At 40.5% G+C, this 23,196-nt stretch overlaps 1 protein-coding gene across 2 annotated transcripts; it reads right to left on the reverse strand.

The window, feature by feature from the left end:
• Positions 1-2,381: 2,381 nt before the first annotated feature.
• Positions 2,382-22,680, reverse strand: ARHGAP11A (Rho GTPase activating protein 11A). 2 transcript variants are annotated; one of them, XM_083611750.1, is made up of 12 exons: positions 22,206-22,680; positions 19,504-19,574; positions 18,363-18,459; positions 17,959-18,212; positions 16,310-16,470; positions 15,924-16,073; positions 10,173-10,247; positions 9,339-9,506; positions 8,725-8,860; positions 7,989-8,094; positions 6,903-7,050; positions 2,382-4,933 (listed from the first exon to the last, which is right to left on the reverse strand). In XM_083611750.1, the coding sequence occupies exons 1-12, from the start codon at positions 22,341-22,343 to the stop codon at positions 3,429-3,431; spliced, it is 3,009 nt and encodes a 1,002-aa protein (XP_083467876.1). In that variant the 5' UTR covers positions 22,344-22,680; the 3' UTR covers positions 2,382-3,428. The 2 variants fall into 2 exon arrangements, with proteins under 2 accessions (XP_083467876.1, XP_083467877.1); XM_083611751.1 differs by lacking the exon at positions 10,173-10,247 and having other exon boundaries at positions 22,206-22,618.
• Between the last annotated feature and the right edge of the window lie 516 nt (positions 22,681-23,196).

Below are 23,196 nucleotides of genomic sequence, written 5' to 3' on the forward strand. Positions count from 1 at the left end.
CTGTGCTCATGGTAGCCAAGTTCCCATGGGAAAGCTCATGAGCACAGCAAGCACTCTCCCCATTTTGTGACTCCCAGGAACTGATCATCAGACATATATTGCCACCTCTATTAGAGGTAGTACGTAGCCAGCACATCTGGTAGCCACTGACCACCTTGTACTCCATGAAAAATTGAGAAAATAAGCACAATTTGCAAACCTGGGTCAGGTGAAAACCAATGTTTTGGTTCCAGGAGGAATTGATGGCTGGGAAACCTATTCTGGTTCAGTGATCTTTAGAGGTTACAACACAGCCACCCAGTACACATTGTCTTACAGTTCCTTCCTTGAAAGCTGTTGAATTAATTCACCATAGCTAAGCCTAACCCCGGATTAATTTTACCAGCTAAATCTCATTGTACTCGTTTGGTACAGGGGAAGGGGGAGTCATTGCTTGGATGGAAAAGGCTGTGAGATTTTCTGAATGCAGGAATGCAGCCAGGAAGAAAACTACTGCCATATTTGCTCTTCCAGGCCACAAAGGGATGAGAAGCAACGAGGAGAGAAATCAGGAGTTTCCACAGCCAACCCCTCATCTCAGGATTTTGATTACTTCACCCATCCTATGGTCTGTACAAGACTCACACAACCATGTTTTACTAATCACCATGTAGGGTCACCATATGTCTGGAATTTCCTGGACAAAACCCCCCACAAAATTTCCAGGAAAATCCGGATGTATGGCAGCTCATGTCAGCAGTGCAGTATTTGCCAATTACCGTATTTTTTGCTCTTTAAGACTCACTTTTTCCCTCCTAAAAAGGGGAAATGTGTGTGCGTCTTATGGAGCGAATGCAGGCTGCGCAGCTATCCCAGAAGCCAGAACAGCAAGAGGGATTGCTGCTTTCACTGCGCAGCAATCCCTCTTGCTGTTCTGGCTTCTGAGATTTAGAATATTTTTTTTATTGTTTTCCTCCTCCAAAAACTAGGTATGTCTTGTGGTCTGGTGCATCTTATAGAGCGAGAAATATGATATTTTTTGTGATTCTGCCAAAAAAACTCAACTTTTCTGTCTGGATTTTCACTGTTTAGAATCTTCTTCTTCTTTGGCGATCACTCGTAGCCGAGTAAGATTGTCTTCCTTAAACACGGTTTTAACGAGTCCGTAAGTGACTGTGGAGGCCAATTCTGGATCCACACGTCCTTCCACAGTGGGGACATTGGTTTCTGGGCGGGAGTTGATCACGGTGTGGATTTGCCAAGCGTGCCTTCCTCTTAGCACGTTTCTCCCTTGCGTCCTGAGTTCAAGTGTCTTCAAAGCCCATGGCACCTTTGGTAAAGGCTTTTCTCCAACTGGAGCGCTTGTAGGCTAGTGTTTCCCAGGTGTCAATGTTTATACTACATTTTTTTATATGGCAACCCTAAAGCAGGCTATACATCTTTTGAGAGCTTGTTCCAGCCTCGGTGCACAAGAGGTTGCTACACAATTTTTAATGGTTATTTCATTTTGCACAGTTAAGAAATGTTCCTTCTGTTGAATTGGTTCTAAAAAATTAATCTTATCATATATGGCCTTGAGGAGCTTTGTAGCCAACTAAGTTCTATCCGGATTAGACCCATTGAAATTAATGGGCCCAAGTAGTCATGCACATTGATTTCACTGGGGCTTGTTTACCAACACCCCCCAGTCCACAAAAGTAGTAAGTATTCTAGTTTCTGGGAGGAAAAGTCAGGCAGAGCCTGTGAGTGACAGTACTCCACAGCTCTGTAGAAGGGCAGAGGGAAGAGAAGGGAAACTAGGTTTGTATAATAATTGAGCAAATTAAGTGGCCTAACATTTAAATTTAAGTTCCTGGTGATAAGAGGTTGGGATTTCCTTTAGTGATAACAGCCTCAGCTAGTCTCCTCTAAAAGGCAGACTTGGGACTCCGAAGGAACCTAGGCTGCTGTAAGTTGCAGGACCTCTCTTCATAGTTAATAAACTGTAACAAATCCAGTGCTTTTTTCTGGGGGTACGCATACCCCTAAACATATTGTGAATCTTTGTACTTTTGTCCATTCACTGTATTTATTTTTCCTGATCTGAACTATAAAATGGTGATTTTCTTTAATCAAAATGAGAGTACCCCTAAACATTTTTTAAGAAAAAAAGCACTGAACAAACCTAATTGTAGTTGTAAGCAGTACTATATAAGAATGGAGATACTTTATAAAGTGATACTGTATTAATAAATCTAAGTGGTATTATAAAGATGGATATTATAAATCTAAGTGGTATTATAAAGATGGATATTTTCCTAGTTAACTTGGGTGGGCTAGAAAAGCAGCAGCTAATATTATACATCGAAACACACAAGCACAGCAAATTAAGAACGGGCCACGAATCAAGAACCACACACACATTAAAGAAAAAAAAGTTTTTTATTTTGGAAAAAATAAATTTAGCACTATCACAAATCAAATTACATAGAAAAGCTAAATAAAAATCAACTTCAAGTTTAAATAATTTATGTACTATAAACAGAACTGAACAGTTTCAATATTACAGCAGACAGAGCAAAATATCTGTGCAAATAAACAGTATGGCTCTATACAGTTTTATTGTGGTGACATAATAGGTATATTTCATTATTTTTAATCATGCGGTTTGCTGTACCACATTACTTTAAGAAAAGAAATTAAGACCTGCAAGTTCTTTTGCGTATATCCCCTCCCCCCAATTTGCAGTTAGAAAATAATGTGCATCCAGCAGCATTGGAATATTTACCGTAAATTGTGCTAGCATCCTCTGTGTGCATCCACCTACAATTACATAGTTGCTTAACTTGCCAATGTTTTTATTTGGTGGCTATTTGTTTGAGTCAACAAAAAAATGCACCTCCGATCAGTAGACAAGCTGTGAGCTTCTTAACAGCTGCTTTTACCTGAGCACCAGTACCCAATATAAACCTTACAGACACTTAAAATGCTGTAAGAACTAACTATATTGTGAGACTCAAGACTGTGAACCAAGACTTGCAAACACAGTGTTATACTTTGCAAGTGAGGAATGCATTTCCTTACAAATGCAATTTTAAACTTCTCACACTACAAGATCAACTAAAAACAGATTCTTCGTAATTTTTGAAAACTGAATTAACCGTAACCAGCAGCATTTTCAAGCTTCCCCACCCCCTCTAAAATCCAGTCAAAATATGAAAGGCAAATACTTATTAGAAGCCACAAGGTAAACACTACCCAACAGAACTTATTCAAGTTTCAGTTGCAGCTTACATTTCCTCTCAATTCAAGAAAGAATCCTATTTAAAAACAAAAACGATAGATTTTTAAAAAAAATATATAAAGAAGCAGATGGATAGTTTAAGATAAACAAGAGACTTTGGCTACAATCCTAAATACAAAGACCACTGCAGTCTATAGGAAACATGCCAGGAATTGGGTTGTTTAACCTATAAGTCAAGAGGTTTAACAACTGGAAGGAGTTTGGTTGTGGCTATTGGGTTCTTTGGAGACCCTCTATAGCGAACCTTCTTTTCTGACAATTTTCTCCTGAAATCACATTTGTCAGGTGTAGCAACCAGAATATTTACATTTGTGTTCGTTTTTACAACAGCTTTTGGTGCTTCGTGATTAGTTAGGTCCTCAAGGACTGACTTGGATTGATGACTGGTAGTCAGTGTCTCTTTGCAGGTTGTACCAGGCCTGCTGGCTTGCTGTAATGGATGTATTAGTTGTGGGCAGGATTTGGAAGGCAGAGAATACCGATTGCAAGTAGACTCTTGCTTGCAGGTTGATTCAGAAGAAAGCAGAGAAGCTGTAGATGTACTAGAGGTATTTTCCATGTAGGACGGCAATGCGGTTTCAAAACTCACTGATTTAACAAGAGAAGGACAGTCATTGCCAGCTTTCATTAATCCACAAGCAACTGACGGCTTGCTAGCCTCCAAGAGGGAGTTCATTCTCCGTACTGACTGACGGACAGGCGTACGTTGAAACTTAAGTGGTGATTTGGCTTTGGTTGCAGAACATGGCTCATTTAATGAAAGTTTGTTGAACCAATGTATATGGTCAGCAACCTTTCCTGGAGGGGAAAATGTAGATTTCTCAATAGTTTCCATGTGTAGATAACATGTATTGTTTCTGTCGCCATCTTCTGGCAACTGAGAAAGAAGCTCCCCTTTTTCAAGACATTCTTTAATTTCTGAGTAACAGTATCTAAATTCTTCATCGGTTTTTTCATCCGATTCCAATGTCTCATTTTTCAGGGTGTTTGTGCTATTTAAATGCATCCCTGGAGATGTCATTATGGTCAAGTGCTCCTTTTTTATTGATCCCTCACTTTTGCTAAGATCATGGACTGGAAGATTAGTCTCTGTATTGTTTGGGAAGAGGGAACTGTCTACAGCTTTGACTTGATCCATATTTGGCAGACGTTTGTCGGAGACGTTTGATTTATTTGCAGAACCTACAAATGGAGTCTTCTGTTCTACATTTGTCAGTTTCTGAGCTTGGGCTTTAGAGAGCTCTTCCTCTAGATTGCGTTCTGAAAAGCATGCTGTACCTTGTGTTAAATTTAATTTTGAAGGCTCAGTTTCAAATAAATTATGAAGGTTGCTTCCCGATTCAGAAAATGCTGTCTTAATTTTCAATAAAGTGTCTGCAGTCAAATCATTTTCATCCTCACAAAAAGAAGTTTGTTGTTTTTTGCTTTCCTGTTCAGAACTTGCATCAGTGGGTCTTGACTTAACAGGAATGATTGGTGGTATTCTAGTTGTAAGAAGAGGCTCAGAAAAAGAGGTTTCTGCTTCACGACATGCCATCAAAGCAGCAGCCCTATTGCTAGTCTTCTCAGATCCTGCAGTACTGGGGCCGGTCCAGGACATTCGGTAGGTTGTTTCATTATGTTGGTTTTCAATTTGCAAGTTTTCCTCTGACTTGCTGATGTTTTTGGAATCTTAAAAAACAAACAAACACACACACAGTAAGTATATCAGAAAGTTATAATCTTGCTGATTAAATTTACATTGAAACCACTTGGGATCGCAAATGTGATACTTGTTGTTGCTGTAGTGCCATTAAGGACTTTGGCACCTGCTCACTGCACTCTTAATCATGAGGTAAAATGGGGGTTGCCTTTTTTTCTCCCTTGAAAAGTACATAGAGTTGAAGGCAGAAGTGATGCTCTTTCCCACTTCCTCTTTCAGCTATACCTGCTTTTCAAGGCTGAAATCAGGATCTGACCAGCAGCTAAACAGAAAGCAAAGTAATCATTGAGGTAGTACGAAAATAATAATAATAATAATTTTATTATTTATACCCCGCCCATCTGGCTGGGCTTCCCCAGCCACTCTAGGGAAAGGGAAGCAATCTGAGAGGCTTGAGGAAAGGAAAATGGAGTGGCCAGTAGGTAAAAAGTGCAATGTCACAAGTGTCAGGAGATAGCTCATGTGCATGTGTGCACACAGTAAAACACATCCTTTTAAAATTCCAGTTTATTCTTGGGTTCCCCACATCCCATAAAAAAATAATCCAAAACCCCTGTATCTTTTTCAATTGATTGAACCACGAAAACCCATTGCTTTCCAGTGTTGCCATAGCACAAAAACATGGATATGTGGTACAAATGCTTATCATCTGCACACTCTTTACAAGGGATCTGTTCAAAACCACCATCAACTAATAGGTAATCTCTGGGTCCACATATATATTCCATGATTTGTGTGAGAGTTACATAGGAAGACCACAAAACTCATGAGAATCTGTGCCTTGGATCAATGTTCTTCTGGTGCTGGCAAGAACTGGATCTGCAATTTTTCTGTGCAGTCCACCATCCTCAGCTTTTATTTGACAATTGAATTTGGGGACGGGACTTGTGTAAAATGATAAAATTCAAGATCTGCTGCAATTCTATTTGGTTCGACTTTTTACCCAGAGCCATTGGAAAAGCAAAAAATAATGATGTTGTGTTTTTCTTTTTTGTCTGGAGTGGGGAGAGAAGTAATCAGAGAGGTGGTACCCGCAGCACTCTCAGAAAATTCCAGATGTGTCCACAGCTCAAGGCTGCTGACATCTGAATAACACATTTGCCTGTTGCCTGTATAAAGTAAAACTTTCTACCATACGATCACGGGTAACACCACCTCCAAGAAAAAATGCAGAAGGAATAGACATACCACACTTATGTTTTTCCTAACCTTGGGAACACAACAATAGGTATTAAACTGGTGGTCGCTACCTCAATCTCTGGTGCCATTTCAGGTTTCAGGAAGGAAGGGGGAACAAGATTCATTTAAGCACCAAGAATGACCATATGATTTGTTATGGTTACTTCTTTTATACCAAATACGAGATATGATGCTCCAGAAAAATAATCACTTGTGCTCATAAATATGTGTGTTCCTTTTGGTCTGTGGACTGCCCTACTCCACCTTATAGATGTTACTATCAGCTTCTCTTTAGGAAAACAGAAAGTGCATGCACACCATGCTACTGTCTTGATCCACACTAATACTGCTCTCAGCATTCTTTCAGAACACGTGTGCCCAAGATCAGCTTAGTTCATCTCAGCTCCTTCTCTAAAGATCAAACAGCCAATAAAAATCTGTGACCTTAGCATTCAGCCCGAATAGTATCTACCTGTTTGAAGATCAGAAAGCAAGAGTCCCTATAAGAGTGGCCAACCAGTTTACTGCTCCAAGGAATTAGGTGTCATCAGCAAACTAGGACACTTCATATCATTTGAAGTCAGGGCTGAGCAGTGAACAAGCTATAAAGCACCAGACCCAACTAGGGCTGGGCAATATCTCAAATTGTCTGAAACTGGTATCATGATTGGAATGCCATACCTGTTTCAGACATGCTTGGTAATTTTATTTCTAATATAGAAAGCAACATTTGACACTTAGAGGGTAAACCAAATTTACCTTTTTTTGTTATATATTCACCAACACATGGGCTTAAAAATGCAGCTGTCTTTCCATGATTCATCCCACTTTCAACATTTTGTTGACTTGCAAGTCGACGGCCAACATTTTCAGATCTGTTGCTAGGCAGATGTTCCACTGCAGTATTCTTTTTAGGATAAAAAAAAGTTTATTTTATGTAGACAGCACAAATGCTTTACTGCTTTTACAATTTAAGGAAATAATCAGAATTCAAAGATGCTGCTGTACTATATATTTAAACAAGGAATGCAATGAAAAGCTTGCAATGTTAAGCCTGTCATGTGAATGGAAAAAAGTAGTGTGTTGCATTGGGAATTCATGGTAGCACCACAATCCAAAGTCTATAGGAATAACTGGCTACAACTGAGAAAAAGCTGCAAATGGCAAGAGATAGACATCAAGCAGCTGTAGAAGAGGAACACAAACAGGGATCAGCTATTTGGAGCTAGCTGAGTAGGTGAACAAGGGACAGAGAAATGGCAGTAGCACAGACCTTCACGGACTTCAGCATGCAGTATTTAGAATTTGTGACATTTGCCAAACATTCTCCATCATATGGATTAACCTTTCAGCCCCTTATTTGTTTATTTGTTTGTTTATTTATTTACTTGCTTACTTATTAAAAACAACCTAAAACACAAATACTGTAGCCTGGGAAAGGCTTTTGGAAACTAGAGATTACAATTGGAACAAGATCACAAGTCATCAAGAGAGATGGGCTCCCTGCTTCAGTTCCAATGCATATCTGCACAGAGAATGCAGTTTGTTTACTTAAAATCATTTATAAATACTGTAATTAATATTTTTTTAAATCTCAAAGTGCTGCACAATATCACTAAGACAAAAACTCAACAGAAAACCAATAAGACAGTAATATAAAAACGCATACAAACGGCCTGAATTTATGGGTCATGGAAATATTTGATTACTTTAAAAGCATTTAAAAATCGGTTAACATTAAAAAAATTCTCTACAGTTGCAACAATTAACTGAAAGCTCCGCAAGACTCAAAGTAATCACTTCTCTTAAGAGTCTAATACAATAACAAGAGATGTTAAATAGTACCTCTTTGCTGCTCCTTCCCAGAATGAACTTTAATCGCAATGACCTGCGCACCATTTCTTTCCGACTAACCTTAGGAGAAAAGCAACCCATTTTTCCAGACTCAACCCTGAAAAGAATCAGAAATAAGCTGAGTAAACATTGTCCTGAACTCAAATACCCTAGGTTTTAAGTCTAATAATGTACATAATTTGGCTTGGATCCAGACTTTGCTTCTGCCAGTGGGAGCTTCCCAAGTAGAGTTTCACTCAAGGGGTACTGCTACTGGCAAAAAAGGGTGCAGGAAGCAGCTTTTGCAAGTTCCCTTTATGCTCTTCAAAAATCTGCTCTGGAGAGTTGAGAGACCCCAGTGAATAATGTGGTGGATAAAAGCCTTATGTTGATAGAAGGTCCTTCCATTTACAGATTAAGTTTGGCTCCAACACAGTAACCACCCCTTAAGCATAAAACAGGCCATTTATACCTAAATTGTGGGAGACGGTGTGAAAGACTGTACAAAGTTCTACCCCATTAAATGATTTGAAAATACATTTGATGATGCACTGAGAGAATGGGAGCCAAAATATAAACTCCAGTTTTTAAAAGAACCAAGGTCACAGAATTCAGTTAATTCATTTCACTTAGAAATTGTATTTAATCTAGAAAATTTAGAGTTCTATATAGACTTCTTTAAACATCATGAAACATAGGCAGCATTTCCCCCTCTGTTCCTGTAATGCCAATCTTCTGACAAACTTACCTATGCACTTTTTTGCTGGCAATTCTTTTGCTTCTTCGACTTCCTACACTAGGCAGGTGCTTTTCACTACTGACTGAGATAGACACAGAACTCTGAGGTGCGTCAAGAGATACATTAGGGCTTGTTTCAAAATGAGCTGTGAATAGGTTAGAGAGAAGTGTTTAAATGATCTATTGTTAAAATAACTACAAAATTATTTCCCCTTTTAAAAACCTATGATCTGGGTCTCCATTTTTCACTGAAAATTTGTAAGTTCTCATTAAAGTTGTTCAAGAAATTGTGTATTTAACTGTTTTCAAATCAGTTATTGAAGATAGAACGTCTCTCTTGGGACTTAACCCATCCACTCTCCTTTATATGCTTTTTCATACATATGTTAGGGAAGCTGATTTGTCTCCCATGGGCACCAATCCATTACTTAGCCCAATGCATGAGAGGGCTCATAATGCAAGTACAATTAGGAACATAAACAATAAATGCAAAACAGTCATCTTTATGTAGCCATGTTTGACTGCAGTAACTCTACAGTTTTGTAAGGCAAAGAGGGTTACCATGAGGGACAGAATTCTGAACTGATTAGGTTGGAGAAAATATTTAAATAATCATTACTTTACCTGAACCAGGTGTTGATCCAATGCTAAAAAGGCTACTTGGTAGCAATTCAAGAGCCAAGTTATGCCTGATAGATCGCCTTTTCTTGTTAGAGAAACCTTGAGAGGAATCAGCTGGACATTTCCGTTTAAAATTTGGAGTAAGTATCACTGGAGTCACTGATGAAAAGACTGTAAAGAAAACAACAGATGAAATAAAAGCTTTAAAATGGCAGACAGCAACAAGATAAAACTGCTGTACAGTTGAAACAGTGGAACTTGGTATTTGCACTAGTAGCTAGAGCAGGTCTGGCACTCACATTTTTTATAGGTGAAATAATATGTTAATAGAAAATACAGATAGGAAACATTTTTAAGTGGTTGCTTACTTCCTCCTGCAGTTAGTAAATTCCTGCCTTTTTAAAAAAACCACAAATTTTATTTCCATAACTTCTAGAAAGTCTCATCTCCCCTTGCAGATGACAAACATTTAAAGCCATGCACTCTTTGCAATGTTAGACAAGGATATCTCATTGGCAAAATTTATTTAGGAGAAAAGCAATGTTTCTGAAGGAAAATGTACCCAAGTTAAGAGAGATTCTTTAGTAATTTGCATTGATGGATAGCATATCAATAGCACCTAAGCCCCAGTATGCAGTAGCAAAAAGCAGCCCAATTTCTAACTCTGAAACTCAGACCATTACAATCAGTGCAAGTGCAAGGGCAAGGGCAAGCAAGCCAGTATTACAGACTTGTTATCGTAATCTGCAGCACCCTATCCGAGCACAGTCTTGTTATAAAATGCACAAGTCTTGAGGACAAGGTATGAAGTGCTCCATGCAAATGCACTATACCTACCATGCCTGTCTTTCTGTGGTGTAGTGGAGGGGGTTCTGTTAGATTTAAGTTTATTCAGAGCTCCACTAACAATATCTGAAATTGAAGACACACCAAGCAATCAAGCTTTTACTAGGAATTTTATATTGCTCAATTTCTAAATATAAAGTGATTTTTGTTATTAAAAAAGAGAAAGGATAGCTTCTTAATGATGCATCAATTTTTGTACTTCTGTTTAAGCTGAAACCCAATTTGTCAAAATTGTTATGTGCCGTTACCAAGCTGATCCTTAAAAAAATTACTGTTTCAGCACAATGAATCCCAGTCGTGCTGACGAAGATGCATACAACTGTTGAAATAAGTACTTGTTTCGCTCTAAGGTCCTACCTCTTAGGTTAGCACATTTATGCCAGCCCCATTAAATGGAAAATGGTATTCAGAAACACTTCACTAGAACCTTTAAAAGTATTCAGTTACAAGATTTGGGTTCCTTACCATGAAGGTTCATGTTTTGCCTGTGGAGACAGTGACTATGTAAGCTGTATCTCTTTCATTCAGCCAAGGCAGGGACTTGTGACTAGGCAATTTGATTATCCTCTCCCTCCCCTTCTGGCTCCTCCTCCAGTTCGGCACCATGTCCAAGCAGAAGGGATCTCGTAAGAAATATTAGGTTTAGATAAGAAAAGTGGGTGGGTGGGGGCAGCCATATAGTAGTAGGAAAAGGAAAAAGCCTGCCACAAACAAACTTCGATTGGGAGTTTTCATGCATGCAAGCAAACAGCTACTTGAATAAAATAATGCCACAACTTGAGTGTGGCAATGGATATCTCTACGTTGCCAAACAAGAAGGAATATTCAAGGAAAGAAACTGATGTTCCATTCTCAGTGTGGCATGGGAGGAATCCATTTTGAGAGACATATAAAAGCTATAGATAGACAAAGAGCAGGCAGAAATAAAGGTAGCTGCCTAGTCAGGAAGTAGTAGGTTCTGGAGAACTCTTCTTGCATGTATAGACCTATCTTAATAGTGGCTCATTAAAATGGAGATATCAGTAATGCACAATGGAGTGGGTAAGCACTGGGATTCATAGGCCAATGTTATGTGGGCCTTGATTCAGTGTGCTACAGTGAAGCCAGTCACTTATCATCCCCTCCTATGACCAGGGTCACAGAATAAAAAGGAACAGCTGATAAGATTATCTAAAGGCCCCTGCTCTTTGAATGAGTAACTCAAGCGTCTGCCTAATGTCTAGGTTATGCCAAGGATGCTCCTGAGAATGACTAGAATTGGGACAAAAGAGGGGGAAATTAACTCTTGGGATATGTGGAACATGTTGTCAACCTTCAGATGAAGACTGATCAGTTCTCAGGATAACTCTAGCCTTACGGAAGATTCAGAGGTTCTTGTTAACTGATAAGGAACTGGGCTCAGATGAATCTTGCTTATGGTGATGAAGGTGGCTTTGAGCAAGGTTAGATGGACTGGAACTGCCTTAAGGAGTTCAAACAGCAGGTGAGATAAAGCATAAAAGTTCATGTTTAATTGCCAGGAAGGAAACTGGTGGGCAGGCAGATTAAGGAAGCCCCTCTGATGAATCTCTTTGGATGAGGATATGAACCCAAAGGTTTGGCGCTGAAAGAAGAGAAGCACTTAGGCTTCTTGCTTGAGGCCATTTTGCCCAAGACCTTGTTGCATGCCTGGTTAGGTAAAAGCAAGAATTCTGATGCTTGTTTCGCTATGGATCTTCAAAGTGGAGAGATCACTTGCCAGATTCTGAGAATCCTCACTGGTGAGAGGGATAAGAGACCCCAGAACATACAGGTGATCACCCCAGATGAACTATCCTACGGGATGGTTAAAGATAGCCATTGAGGAAATTTGAGAAAAAACATATTTGTACAAATGTTCCAGAGGTCCTGCATGGCCCTGGGGGTGGAAGCTAACCTGATGAGGTCAGGTACTTGAGGCTCAGTAGGAAGCACAAAGATTAGAATCACTTTTCTGGGGTAACAAGTTCCTTTGCCTCTTTCTCCAATAAGTGGGTGATGCCTGCTTTTATCATTCAACATTTCTGAATGGACATGGAGGTTGGGGATGAGCAGACACTGTCCCAAGACAGTCAAACAAGTTCTATCATGTACTGGGCATTACAAAATGGAGAATGGAGCCACTCCCCACCGGGATCTGGATGTCACAATGGTGCTTGTCTGGCTTGGTTTAAGTTGTGAAGCTCTGGTTTCTGAGGAATGACAGTGCCAAAAAGGTTTGCTGCTCCTGGAGTCTTGACAAATGGAAAAGGACTGTCTCTTTGATTGCAGCCTGCCTTCTTCTGGAAACAGACAGTAAATCCTTGTGTCTCTGCTAAAACCTCCTTCAGTGCTTCCTCTCCAGCTTCTTTAAAGGGGACTAAAGCTAGATTACTTTGGGATGCCAATTCTACATTCCAGTGTTTTAGCCATGTTGACATTCTAGTTACAACACCAACCACAATGGCTCTGGTGAAAAATTAACACATCCATTGTGGCATCAATCTAGATAATTGCGGAGTGGTCCCTGTGTAGCTTATCTAGTCAAAGTCTGGAACTGGAGTTAAGTGCTTGAACTACAAATGGCTGGCTCTTGCTATGAGGATAGAAGCTGCCCTTATGGGAAAAGCCAGGGCCTCATAACCCTCTTTAAAGTCAAATCAATTTTCTTTTTTTGCCCCTTCCTGGAAGGGGGCATCACAATTCCATTCCAACCCTGACAGCAGGGCTATTATGGGGCTTGTTGCTCTAATGTACAGATGGCCAATGTGGTGCCCTCCAGATGTCGCTGGATGCCAACTCCCATCATTCCTGGCCATTGGTCATTCTGGCTGAAGCTGATGAGATTTGCAGCCCAACAACATCTGAAGGGAATGTTAGGCTATCCATGCTGTAATTGTGCGCACTGTTAAATTTACTGCTGCCTAAATGTATGGTCCACTTTGACTCAAGTATCTAAAACCTATAGGGGAAATCCTCTAAGGAAATTTTGTTGCTGGCAGAAGAGAAGCTTCTTTGGAAGTGCCATGTGCTGGATCCTGCTCAAAAGAATGCAAACCTAAGGCAGAAATCATTGTTGTCAATAAAGTAAATACTGTAATCAAAACCATTAAGCCATCTTATAGCTCCAAGAGTCCTCTGTCACTTCACTGTCCCTCTTTTCTCTCTGAAGAGATGGTAGCAGGAGATATCCTGGCTGAGGTAATATTCTGGGTTTTGACCCATATAGCAGGGGAGGTTGGATTTGGGTAGATTTTTCCTTTTGGATGTGGTATGTGGATCGGGAGACTGGTGTTCAGAAATGCTCATGTGAAACTTTAGCTTGACTAGATTTAGGGTCAGCACTGACAACTTCTCCTTCCTTGGAATAGTGATGGACTGAGATGTGAAGAAAATCAGATGAAGTTGAGGAAAAGCAGCTTGAACACTTGTAGGAGGGTTGGACACTCAGAACTAAACTCCTTAATATTAGCTGTGAGAGAATCTTTGAAACTTTGAATGAATTCTTTTTCTAATAAAAAAGCAGAACTTTTAAATGGATAAACTGTCCCTTTTTGAAGGTACAGTGGTACCTTGGTAGTCAAACGGCTTGGCTCTTGAAGAAATCGGCTCCTGAATGCCACAAACCCAGAAGCGAGTGTTCCAGTTTGTGAACTTTTTTGGGATGCTGAATGTCCCAACGCGGCTTCCGATTGAGTGCAGGAGCCGTGCTGCAGCCGTGCCTTGGTTTTTGAATGGGTTCGGGAGTTGAACGGACTCCTAGAACAGATTAAGTTTGAGAACCAAAGTACCACTGTATAGGAGTTTCTTGAGTGGTGCCACAGGCCCAAGCAGGAGGTGAAGGTTGCAGTAAGGGACAAAAGGAAAGGAAAGCATTTCCCCACATGTACCCCTCAGCTACTTAAGGGAGAAGTACACACTGCAGGGGGAAATTTAGTGCAGGAGAACTGGGGACGGGAGAGGAAGAAGAATTAAGGAAAAGTACATAGGCCTGAGCTCTAAAGTAGAGGAGGAACTCTGCTTTGGGCAAAGGCAGGGACGAAAACAGAAGCAGAGGACAAATAAAGCAGCCTAGTTACATGATCCTGCCTTGGACAAATGAGAGTTCCACTCTGTGGGTTGTCTGTTGCCCATGCCAAACTATGAAGCACAATGTTGTTAGGCCCCGGCGCCCTTCAATAAACTTTTTAAAAGTTTTTTTTCTGAAGGTTAGCTGGAAGACCCAGGATAATTTTCTTCCACTTGGATTCCCTCCCTTTAATCTGCCCAGCAAGGCTGGAAAGTAAGCTCCCTGCAAAGAAAAGGGTTAAAATGACCAAAGTGTTAAATAATCCTTCCATAACAATTTGAGATCCCAGCAAAATGAGACATAGAATTTTCTTTGCACAGTTAATACTTTTCAAAAATAATAAATTAAACAGAATGAACATAGGGAAAAAGCAAATATAAAAAAATTCACAAACTCAAAACACAGGTCCAGTTTGTACATAATTTGCATGCAATTGTTTCAAACGGTTTTTAATATTTTATCTTTAAATTTGCTGAGACCTGCCCTAGGACCATGTGGTGGGAAATAAATAAATAAATAAAGACTTAAATACTGCTGCTGCTACTACTACTAATAATAAGCCAATCTATGGCTTAGTGCAAACTAGCAGGTTACTGGAACAAAAATCATGACTCCTGTGCTCTACCCTGGCTGCTGCCAGCACACTATCCAAGGCTAAGCCATGGTTTACCCTGTTACTTCCAAACCTGGGCTTGTCTTCCTAAGATTAACCACAAATGGTAAACCAAAAACAAACCTTGGTTGCAGCTCATGGTTTGCTTGGAGTGAGACAACCACAAGCCTGGGTACAGACGTTATGCTAAGTTAAGCCATGCTTAGCTACAGCAGCTAGTCATGATCTTTGATCCAAGAACCTTTATTTTTGTTTATTCACAGTATGCCATAGTTTAGCTTAGCATTGTGTGAATCAGGCCATAGTAAGCAATCATGTGCTAAAGATCAATATTACATCAGCGTATATCTAAAACTCAGATGTGGAAATAGCACTATTGCTAGTGCAACTGCTCACTAGTGCTAAAGGTTTGCCCATATATACGTAAAATAAGAAATAGTGAAGATCTTACATCATATTTACTATGTTGACTGATAAATCTGCAATCTGTTACATATGTAGATTGCAATCTCAAGGTCAAGTGCCCTTAGGTCACTAAGGGCAACACAGTTAAGGTTTCAAGAGCAGCTAGCTTTTCTATTATCTATAGCCAAATAATCAAATTTCCCTTGCCACCTGATAAGAGGACACAGAAATATGAGTGTACAAATCAATACTGATAAATAGATGCAAAAGTGTGCTCCTTAAAAAACAAAAAAACAAAAACAACAGCACGCTACTTATTGGCCAAGGACAATTTAAATGCTCTATTCCTGTCCAACTATTTCCTACTAATTCAAATTGCTCGTAAGGTAGACTAGAAACCACTTTTGGACAAAAACACCAAAGCAGTACACATACTGATTTATAGGTGTGTAGTCTAAATATATATCCCTAGATCAATTGTTAAGCAACCTGCTCCCAGAATCAGAATACATTCCACATACACAGCTCATTGAAATTAAGCATTCTTATCATTAACATTAAATGTAAGTGTACTTTCCACTTTAGTTTAGCAATTTGAAGGTTCTCGTATAGCTACTTTCCCCTTGTTACAGGTAAGTGCAAAGGGAAGCACACTCACCTCCCATGCTCCTCCTCCTCCTCCTCCTTGTGGGTTCACCTGGAGTTTCACCTTCACTTTCTTCATATTCTTGCCGCGAAGGAGTGGAGACAGGATCATCAATGCCAAGCATAGTAGGTATCTTTTCCAGGATGAACTTTGGCACATGCCCTGAATTAGGGAACAATTGTTATGCATGTTATGCGGGGATTCCATTCCATAAGCCCACTCCATCCCTGTCCCTTTTCAAGATGTCTTTATGACTTTGGGGGCGCTACTTCTGGGTCCAGTGCCGTGGGCATGTTCGCAATTGCGCATCATTCAGATGCGCCCAACCCAGGAGCTGCCCGTGCAAGGAATATCACAACTGCTAAAAATGTCTATGTCACACAAAATTATCACCGTACCTATTTTTTCTGCATGATCAATAAGCGTCTGCAGAACTGCGGCCTGCAAACGAAGCTTTCTCTCTGTATGAGCCGACATCTTGTCAGCTTCATTTGATTGCAAGAGGTTTGGAACAAAGATAACTGCCAGGTTGCTACTGCTCATTTTGTTCTCAGCAGATCTGGAAAAGAAAACCAAAAAGAGAATGGCATCAGAAGTTTCATACTAGTACAGTGGTACCTTTGGTTGCGAACGGGATCCGTTCCGGAGGCCTGTTTGCAACATGAAAAGCCCGCAACCTGAAGTGCCGTATCTGCACAGCGCGATTTGGTGCTTCTGTGCATGCGTGAGTGGCGAAACCCGGAAGTAACCCTTTCCAGTACTTCCGGGTCGCCGCGGGATGCAACCTGAAAAAACGTTAACATGAAGCAAACATAACATGAGGTATGACTGTATATAATTTCTGATTTTAAGACTGCAGGCAATTATTATTTCCCCTGCACAAACGGCTAGTCAGCACTGCACTTGAAGAGCTCTTGAGCATTGGCTCGTTAATACAGCTATTTTCTAGACCTTCTGCAACTAGCTTATCCTAAGCAGCACAAGATTCTGATTCCTCAAGCTTGCAGCCATCTTGGGCAAGGAGAAAAACGTAAAAAAGCACTTCAAGTCATGTGGGAGCTACTTTGGAACCTACGCCATGCTTTCCCAAGTTTAACTATTGCTGTTAATTATCTCATATTGGCACGGGATTAAGAAGGGACCATTTTCAACATTCCCTATTGGATTTGGGGAAGTACTGGGGTAGGGAGGAAGAGACACAAAGGGAAATTCAGAGTAAGCAGCATGACCAAGGGAAAAGAAATGGGTGGGGCATTTGAGTATACTGTTCTGATGGAACACTCTGATGGAGTGATACAGCCATTCAGCAATTGTTATTTAACTCAAGAGCTGGTTCCTGCATTGGTAAGGGGGAAGAAGCAAGTTTCATTTGGTTAAAATTTGATATTATTGCTTCGTAGACAAGGCAAGACATCTATGCTCTGTGAGCACTCAAGAGAAGTGAAATAAAAGTATTTCATGAAATCAAAGCATACAGGTTGCAAAATAGTTTTATAGAAAGATCAAGTTTTTTTGGGGGGGGATATTCCCATCTGCTAACAGTTCGTCTAATCATTTCAGTGCAGTTTTTTATTCCTCACTTTATTTTTGGGGGAGTAGTGCATGTATGAGTGTGCTTTAAGTTAGTACTTTATATTTGATATATCTTTCTTTTCTAAACTACAGGTTATGACCCAAAGGGCAAGTGAATGTTTAGCCTTAAATTAGTGCACTTGTTTAGAAACTGGGTTGATATTAGGAAGGAACTCCTCTACATGGCAATCATTGGTATGGGAACAGATGATTGGGGTGGAGATTATACTGCTTCATATATCTGCATATTTATTTTTGATTGTGGAAGACCCCCTGAGATTTGTTTTTATTCTTTAAAAATAGCGCATGCACACGTGTGTGTGTGTGTGTGTGTTTTTCTAGCTACCTGTTCAGTGGCAAGAAAAGATATCCTACTAAATTAAATAAAAGGCAAGGAGCAAAAACCGCACTCCCATGATGTGAAACATTTTAGTGCTATTCCAAGCACAGAGGGCCAATAGTAAGCACAACTTACCTTAGAGACACTTTTTTGAGAAACATGAAAAAATATCTGAGTATATTGATTATTCTGTCATTCATAAGACAGGAAAGCAGCAGTGTGGCAGAATTCTTCTCCTCGCTGCCCAATTGTTGGGCTTTGATGAGAGCTTCTTGCAGGTCACTTGGGAGAATGGGCTCTGGCAGTTCTCTGAAAAACTGCTTCAGAAGCCCTGCAACATCACAGGGCTGAGCAGCTGACAGGCAGTTTTCACCTTGATCCAGTTTACCCTAAAAATAAAATAAATAAGTTTTAAAACTGACATTGCCATAGTGAAAAAGCACAGAACTGGATGGAAGACCATACAGGCATTTGTAAGAAATGTCGAGATATTTGAAGGCATTTAGAAAGACAGACTGAGAAAGACGGTTGTACTGTACCTTTAATGCTTTTATGCGAACAACTGATCCGGATATTCTGAAGAGCCCTTCAGTGCCAATGTGTTCTTCTAAATATTTACACGCCTCAACTAAGAAGCTAAAGGGAAAAACAATCAGTTTGTTTGGCATTAAGAATTCAATCTTTGCAAACAATGAAATATTAAATTATGTCCATACTGATATATATCAGAAAGTAACATCATTCTGCACACGGGGGAAAGGGAAGTGGCTTGAGTCCGCTCACGGCTCCAACACACTATTGCTGAAGCCACACACTGTCACCAGAAGCAGTGGATCTTCCAATTAGAGGTAAAAGCCAAAGAAAGCTTTATTTTTAAAAATTAGGTTTGAATTGACTGATTTGGCGAAAAAGAAGTCAGCTTCCGATTTCTGTGGACAGGCTCTGCAAGGGACGTTTTTGTGAATGGGAGACAAAGAGGCATTTACACAGCCATGGAGATTTAGTAACAATTTGATTTGGACCTTGGAGATTGTTTCCTTCTTTTGGATATATATTTGAAACAGTTGTGTCAAGTTGCCTGGGGGGGGGGGAGGATACAAATTGACAGCTGGAGAGAATTTGACAGACTGATAATTCTGGCAGAGTAAGAAGCAAAAAGGTTGAGGGGGAGGGGGAAGGCTGTGGAAACACAAGCACTAAGCCCAGACCCTGGAACTTGGAGGCACAAAAGTGGGGCTAAGCAGGGCAGTTCAATATTTAATCAGTTCAGCTGTCCTGCATCTTGTGCTCCTGACCAATAGCTTGCAAATGAAAAAATAGTTTTTCTCCCCAAATGTTATCTATTGCAATTGCTTTTCACCACCTCCAGTTACACAATTTTGAACAGCACTGTTTCACAATGCTCTACTAGAAAAGCATACGATCTCCCTTCTATCAGGACAAAAGGTCATTGTACGCCTGCTGGTGTGATCATGGGAATGTTGCAATTTCCTTTTCCCTCATCAATATGAAGAACTTTCCTTTCTTGGCACAAACCATTTGTGGGGTGGGGTGGGGGACAGAAACAAATTGATTGCATGAATTATTCTCTCCCCAGGTTCACTTTTATGTTTCTACCAGAATAAACTGCATGAAGACCTAATTATGCCTTATGTCTGCTATATTATAGGTTTTGCTTACCAAGGTATACGATCATATTCAGGCACATCTTGATGAGGTAATTCATGAAGAGCTATTCCAAATATTTTGCCCTAAGAAACAAAACAAAACAACTTTTTTCAACAAGTAGCAGAACACAGAGGTAGTGCACAAAGGACACTAGAACTACTGATTCTTATGAATTAAACGCCCTTTTAATCTTGACTTAATATCTTTTGAAGTGCATGCACAGCACTTTCATAAGGGAATTAACTTGCACTTACACTGTACTGGATGCAAAGGGACTCGCTAATGCCAACAGACCTGTCTAAAAGAGCTTTTTGTGATGTAAACATTTCTGAAATTATTGTGCACAACTGCAAACACAAATCATTGCTTCCATTCTACACTATGATAGTGATTTACATAGTTTAATATTTAATAAAAAGTGGAAAATCAAGAGAAAAGACATTCCACAAGGTATGCCTTCTATAGTGGTTCATTGAATACTGATTTAGTACAATACAAAATTTGTATCTTACAGCTTGTTTCATTGGATGAAAGAACTACTTGTTCTTCAGCCTAAGACGGGACCACAGATAGTATTCTTATCTAATCACAGAATACCTGTTGCTTATATACATGCATTCTTAGTTACTCATTCAAGCGAATGTAACTGCATGCTCATTTACCTTTGCCCCAGAACACAAATTTTATCTTTGCCTTAAAATGAAGCATAACAGGGACCCCATGCTAGCTCTATTTTGACAAGGAAGTTGAAATTTTTGCAACATGAGCCATCTAGACTGGCCTCAATCTAAGCGTCTTTCAAATAATTTAAGTTGCTCTTTTAAAGATGAGGGCTGCACTACAGGAAGTAAAGTGGGATGGGATGATTTATTAAAGAGAGAAGTATACACAATAGCACAAAATAGGGTAAAACTAATTAAGGTGGCCACTCAAAAGTACTTTTGATGGCTGCATAATAAAATCAAGGTAACTGTGTTGCAAGAAATACAGTGATAACTGCATTAAAGTATAAATGTATATAACTAATTACAGTGACCATTCACAAATTAAATTTATATACTGCCCTTCATCCGAAGATCAAAGGCAGTTTAAATCAATACAAAGCAGTATTGATATTAACAGTTATCCTTATATGAGTGCACATCCATCTTTTGTGAATGGTCACTACAATCAGTTGCATACATTTAAGTTTTAATGCAGCTCTTATTCTGTATTTTTTAAATCATTGCCTGTGACCTCACAGCTAATCCCCCCTCCCATGCACACATGTATGTGCATATACTTGCCAACTCTGGATAACACTCCATATATGACGAGTCTGATGAAATGGGCTCTTGTGTATTTATCATGTTTATGTACAAGAATAAAGCCACATCATCTAGTCTTACTGCTTCCTAAAAAGAAAGCGACGGAAGCGCTCCATACATAGTTACTGGGAGTAAAAACACTACTATTTGTGTAACAGAGGTCTTTTGTTGCCTTGCTGAACTGCAATTTCTTCTCACTCATATTGAGGAAGAAAGAAGCCCACTATTATGCCTGCAAGACAAGTCCTCACTGAATCAACACATCCTCACTATAGCCTATTTCTAAGGTTTGCTATTTCTGAAGTTTGAGAAAAGGGAACATTATATCCCTTGGCCTATGCAAGAAAATAAAGAAAGCACACCTTGCAGCACAATCCAAAAGTATGGCTACTCAGCAGCAACTCCCACTGGCTTTAATGGGACATACTACACAACTGACCCTATTGAACACAGCTAGCTTTACTTTTGAGTAAAAATGCATAGGATCTGACTGAACACCTCATGCAACCCATCATTTTGAATAAGGCCACAGCAAGTCCCTCCTATCTCCAGGAAGGGCTGGGAACGACTCCTGCCTGGAAATCAAGAGCCCCTGTCAGTCAGACGTTTAATCTCAACTGGTGGTACACTCTCACATTGGGCTGCAGCCTGACCTACAGTAATCACAACCAGAGTTGCGAAGTTACGTGGTTTAAATAAATAAAAAATGAAGTCCCTCCCCACAAATACCCGTTTGGGCTTAAATACGGATCTTGGATCCTAAACTCTAAATCAATACTAAACGACTAGGGAGTCCAATAATTCAGTATGAAGAAGCTTCCTGCGTTTTCAAAAAGATGTGGCTGACATGACTAGCTAGTTTCTACTTATTCAAAGGACAGGCAGCCTGAGTAAGGACCTGGAAGTCTGCACAGCAAATCTAGTTTTTTTGTTTTTTGGTTTTTTTGGGGAAGGCGCCCCCCCAATAGTCAAGCGGATCGCCTTCTAAGAGCGCCTTCTCAACCCAGTGCTTTTGTTTTTGATTGACACTAGCGCACCTTTGCCCAGAGTGGCTGGATGGGCGGGGCATAAGTATTATTATTATTATTATTATTATTATTATTATTATTATTATTATTATTATTATTATCGGAAGGGTGGACGTGGTGACACAAGGCTCAGCTACCTGGTCAGCCCCCCCCCCCCCGCCCTGCCTTTCTTCTCGCCTCCCGCCCAGTAGGCGGGCAGCGGAAAAGCTGCGAACGGCCCCGAGTCGCCTGAACCCCGTGCAAACCGGGCGGCGAGGGGGAGCTCCAAGCCCCGGGCTTCCCTGCTCCGAGTCCTCCAGGGCTCCCCGGCTGGCGTGAGGGCGGCGCCTACTCTGCCTCCGCCGCCCCGCCTCAGCCCCTTTCCCCCGACTCCACTCACCTTCCCCTCCCCGGCGGCGGCGGGCAAGGGCTTCCCTTTCGCCGGCCGGTTCTTCACCTTGATCCCATAGGCGGCTCGGAGCTGCTGCTGCACCGCCAGCTTCGCCAACCCTCTTCCGCGGCTTTCCAAGGCCTCCATCCCAGTCGCCGTGGCCTCCGTCGGCCGCGTCTCGCCTCAAACTGAGCGCCTCCCGGTCCCTCCTCCTCTCCGATTGGCTCATTTCCCTGTTCGAAATCACAAGACCCCTAACGGCTGGCGCCGAAGGACGTGCCTCGGCAAACGCCCGGTATGGTTTCTGGCAGCCTTCGCTCGAGGCCACGGCGACTAGAATATTACCGGTTGCGGTGGGAAGCGGGGGGAGTAGCAACGTGTTACTTTCGAGCGTCGGCTTCTCTTTCCGAAGTTTTCCCATTCAGGATTCGTGAAATTCAGGCGGTTCGTGTGGTCAGCTAAAGGGTCCTCGCACTTCAAAAATAAAGCAAACATAGACACAAGAACGTGAAGACTGACTAGCCTTTGATTTGGAAGTCTGTTATAGACCATTTCCACATATCGTTAGAGGCAACGGGAGATAACGGGGGAAAGCAGAACTTTTATTATAGCTGTGATTATTATTTTTTTGTAACGAAGTTTTTATTCATTTTCATCTTTTAACTGTTTAACATGGTTGAACTGATTATGTATCTTTGTTTACTTTAGAGCACATGACACACAACAAATACATAAAAATAAAAATAAAGCAATAAACAATAAACTTTTCTGAATGTATTAACAAAGTTGCTTCCAAGCGTATGTACCAAAATTATCACAGATAAGTAATTATGTATAGTAGTTATGTGTATTGTTTATTTTGTATCAATAACAGAATTTATAGGAAGGGGGAGGGAGGGGAGAATGGGAAAATAAACTAAAATATATACTTCATGCATGCCAAATTGTGCTGTAAACTATGGATATTGTTCTACCATGTGCCTCATTATTTGCATAATCA

The sequence above is a fragment of the Podarcis filfolensis genome (assembly GCF_964270895.1).
Source record: "Podarcis filfolensis genome assembly, chromosome: 1".
In the NCBI taxonomy this organism is placed as follows: domain Eukaryota; kingdom Metazoa; phylum Chordata; class Lepidosauria; order Squamata; family Lacertidae; genus Podarcis; species Podarcis filfolensis.

Coding starts and splice junctions, on each gene's coding strand:
- ARHGAP11A (XM_083611750.1), bottom strand. CDS start 22,343: ATGGAGGCCTTGGAAAGCCGCGGAAGAGGGTTGGCGAAGCTGGCGGTG. Junction 18,460..19,503: donor GAATATGATCGTATACCTTG/GTAAGCAAAACC, acceptor TTTTCCCTTTAG/CTTCTTAGTTGAGGCGTGTA. Junction 16,471..17,958: donor CTCAAAAAAGTGTCTCTAAG/GTAAGTTGTGCT, acceptor TTTCTTTTCCAG/ATCTGCTGAGAACAAAATGA.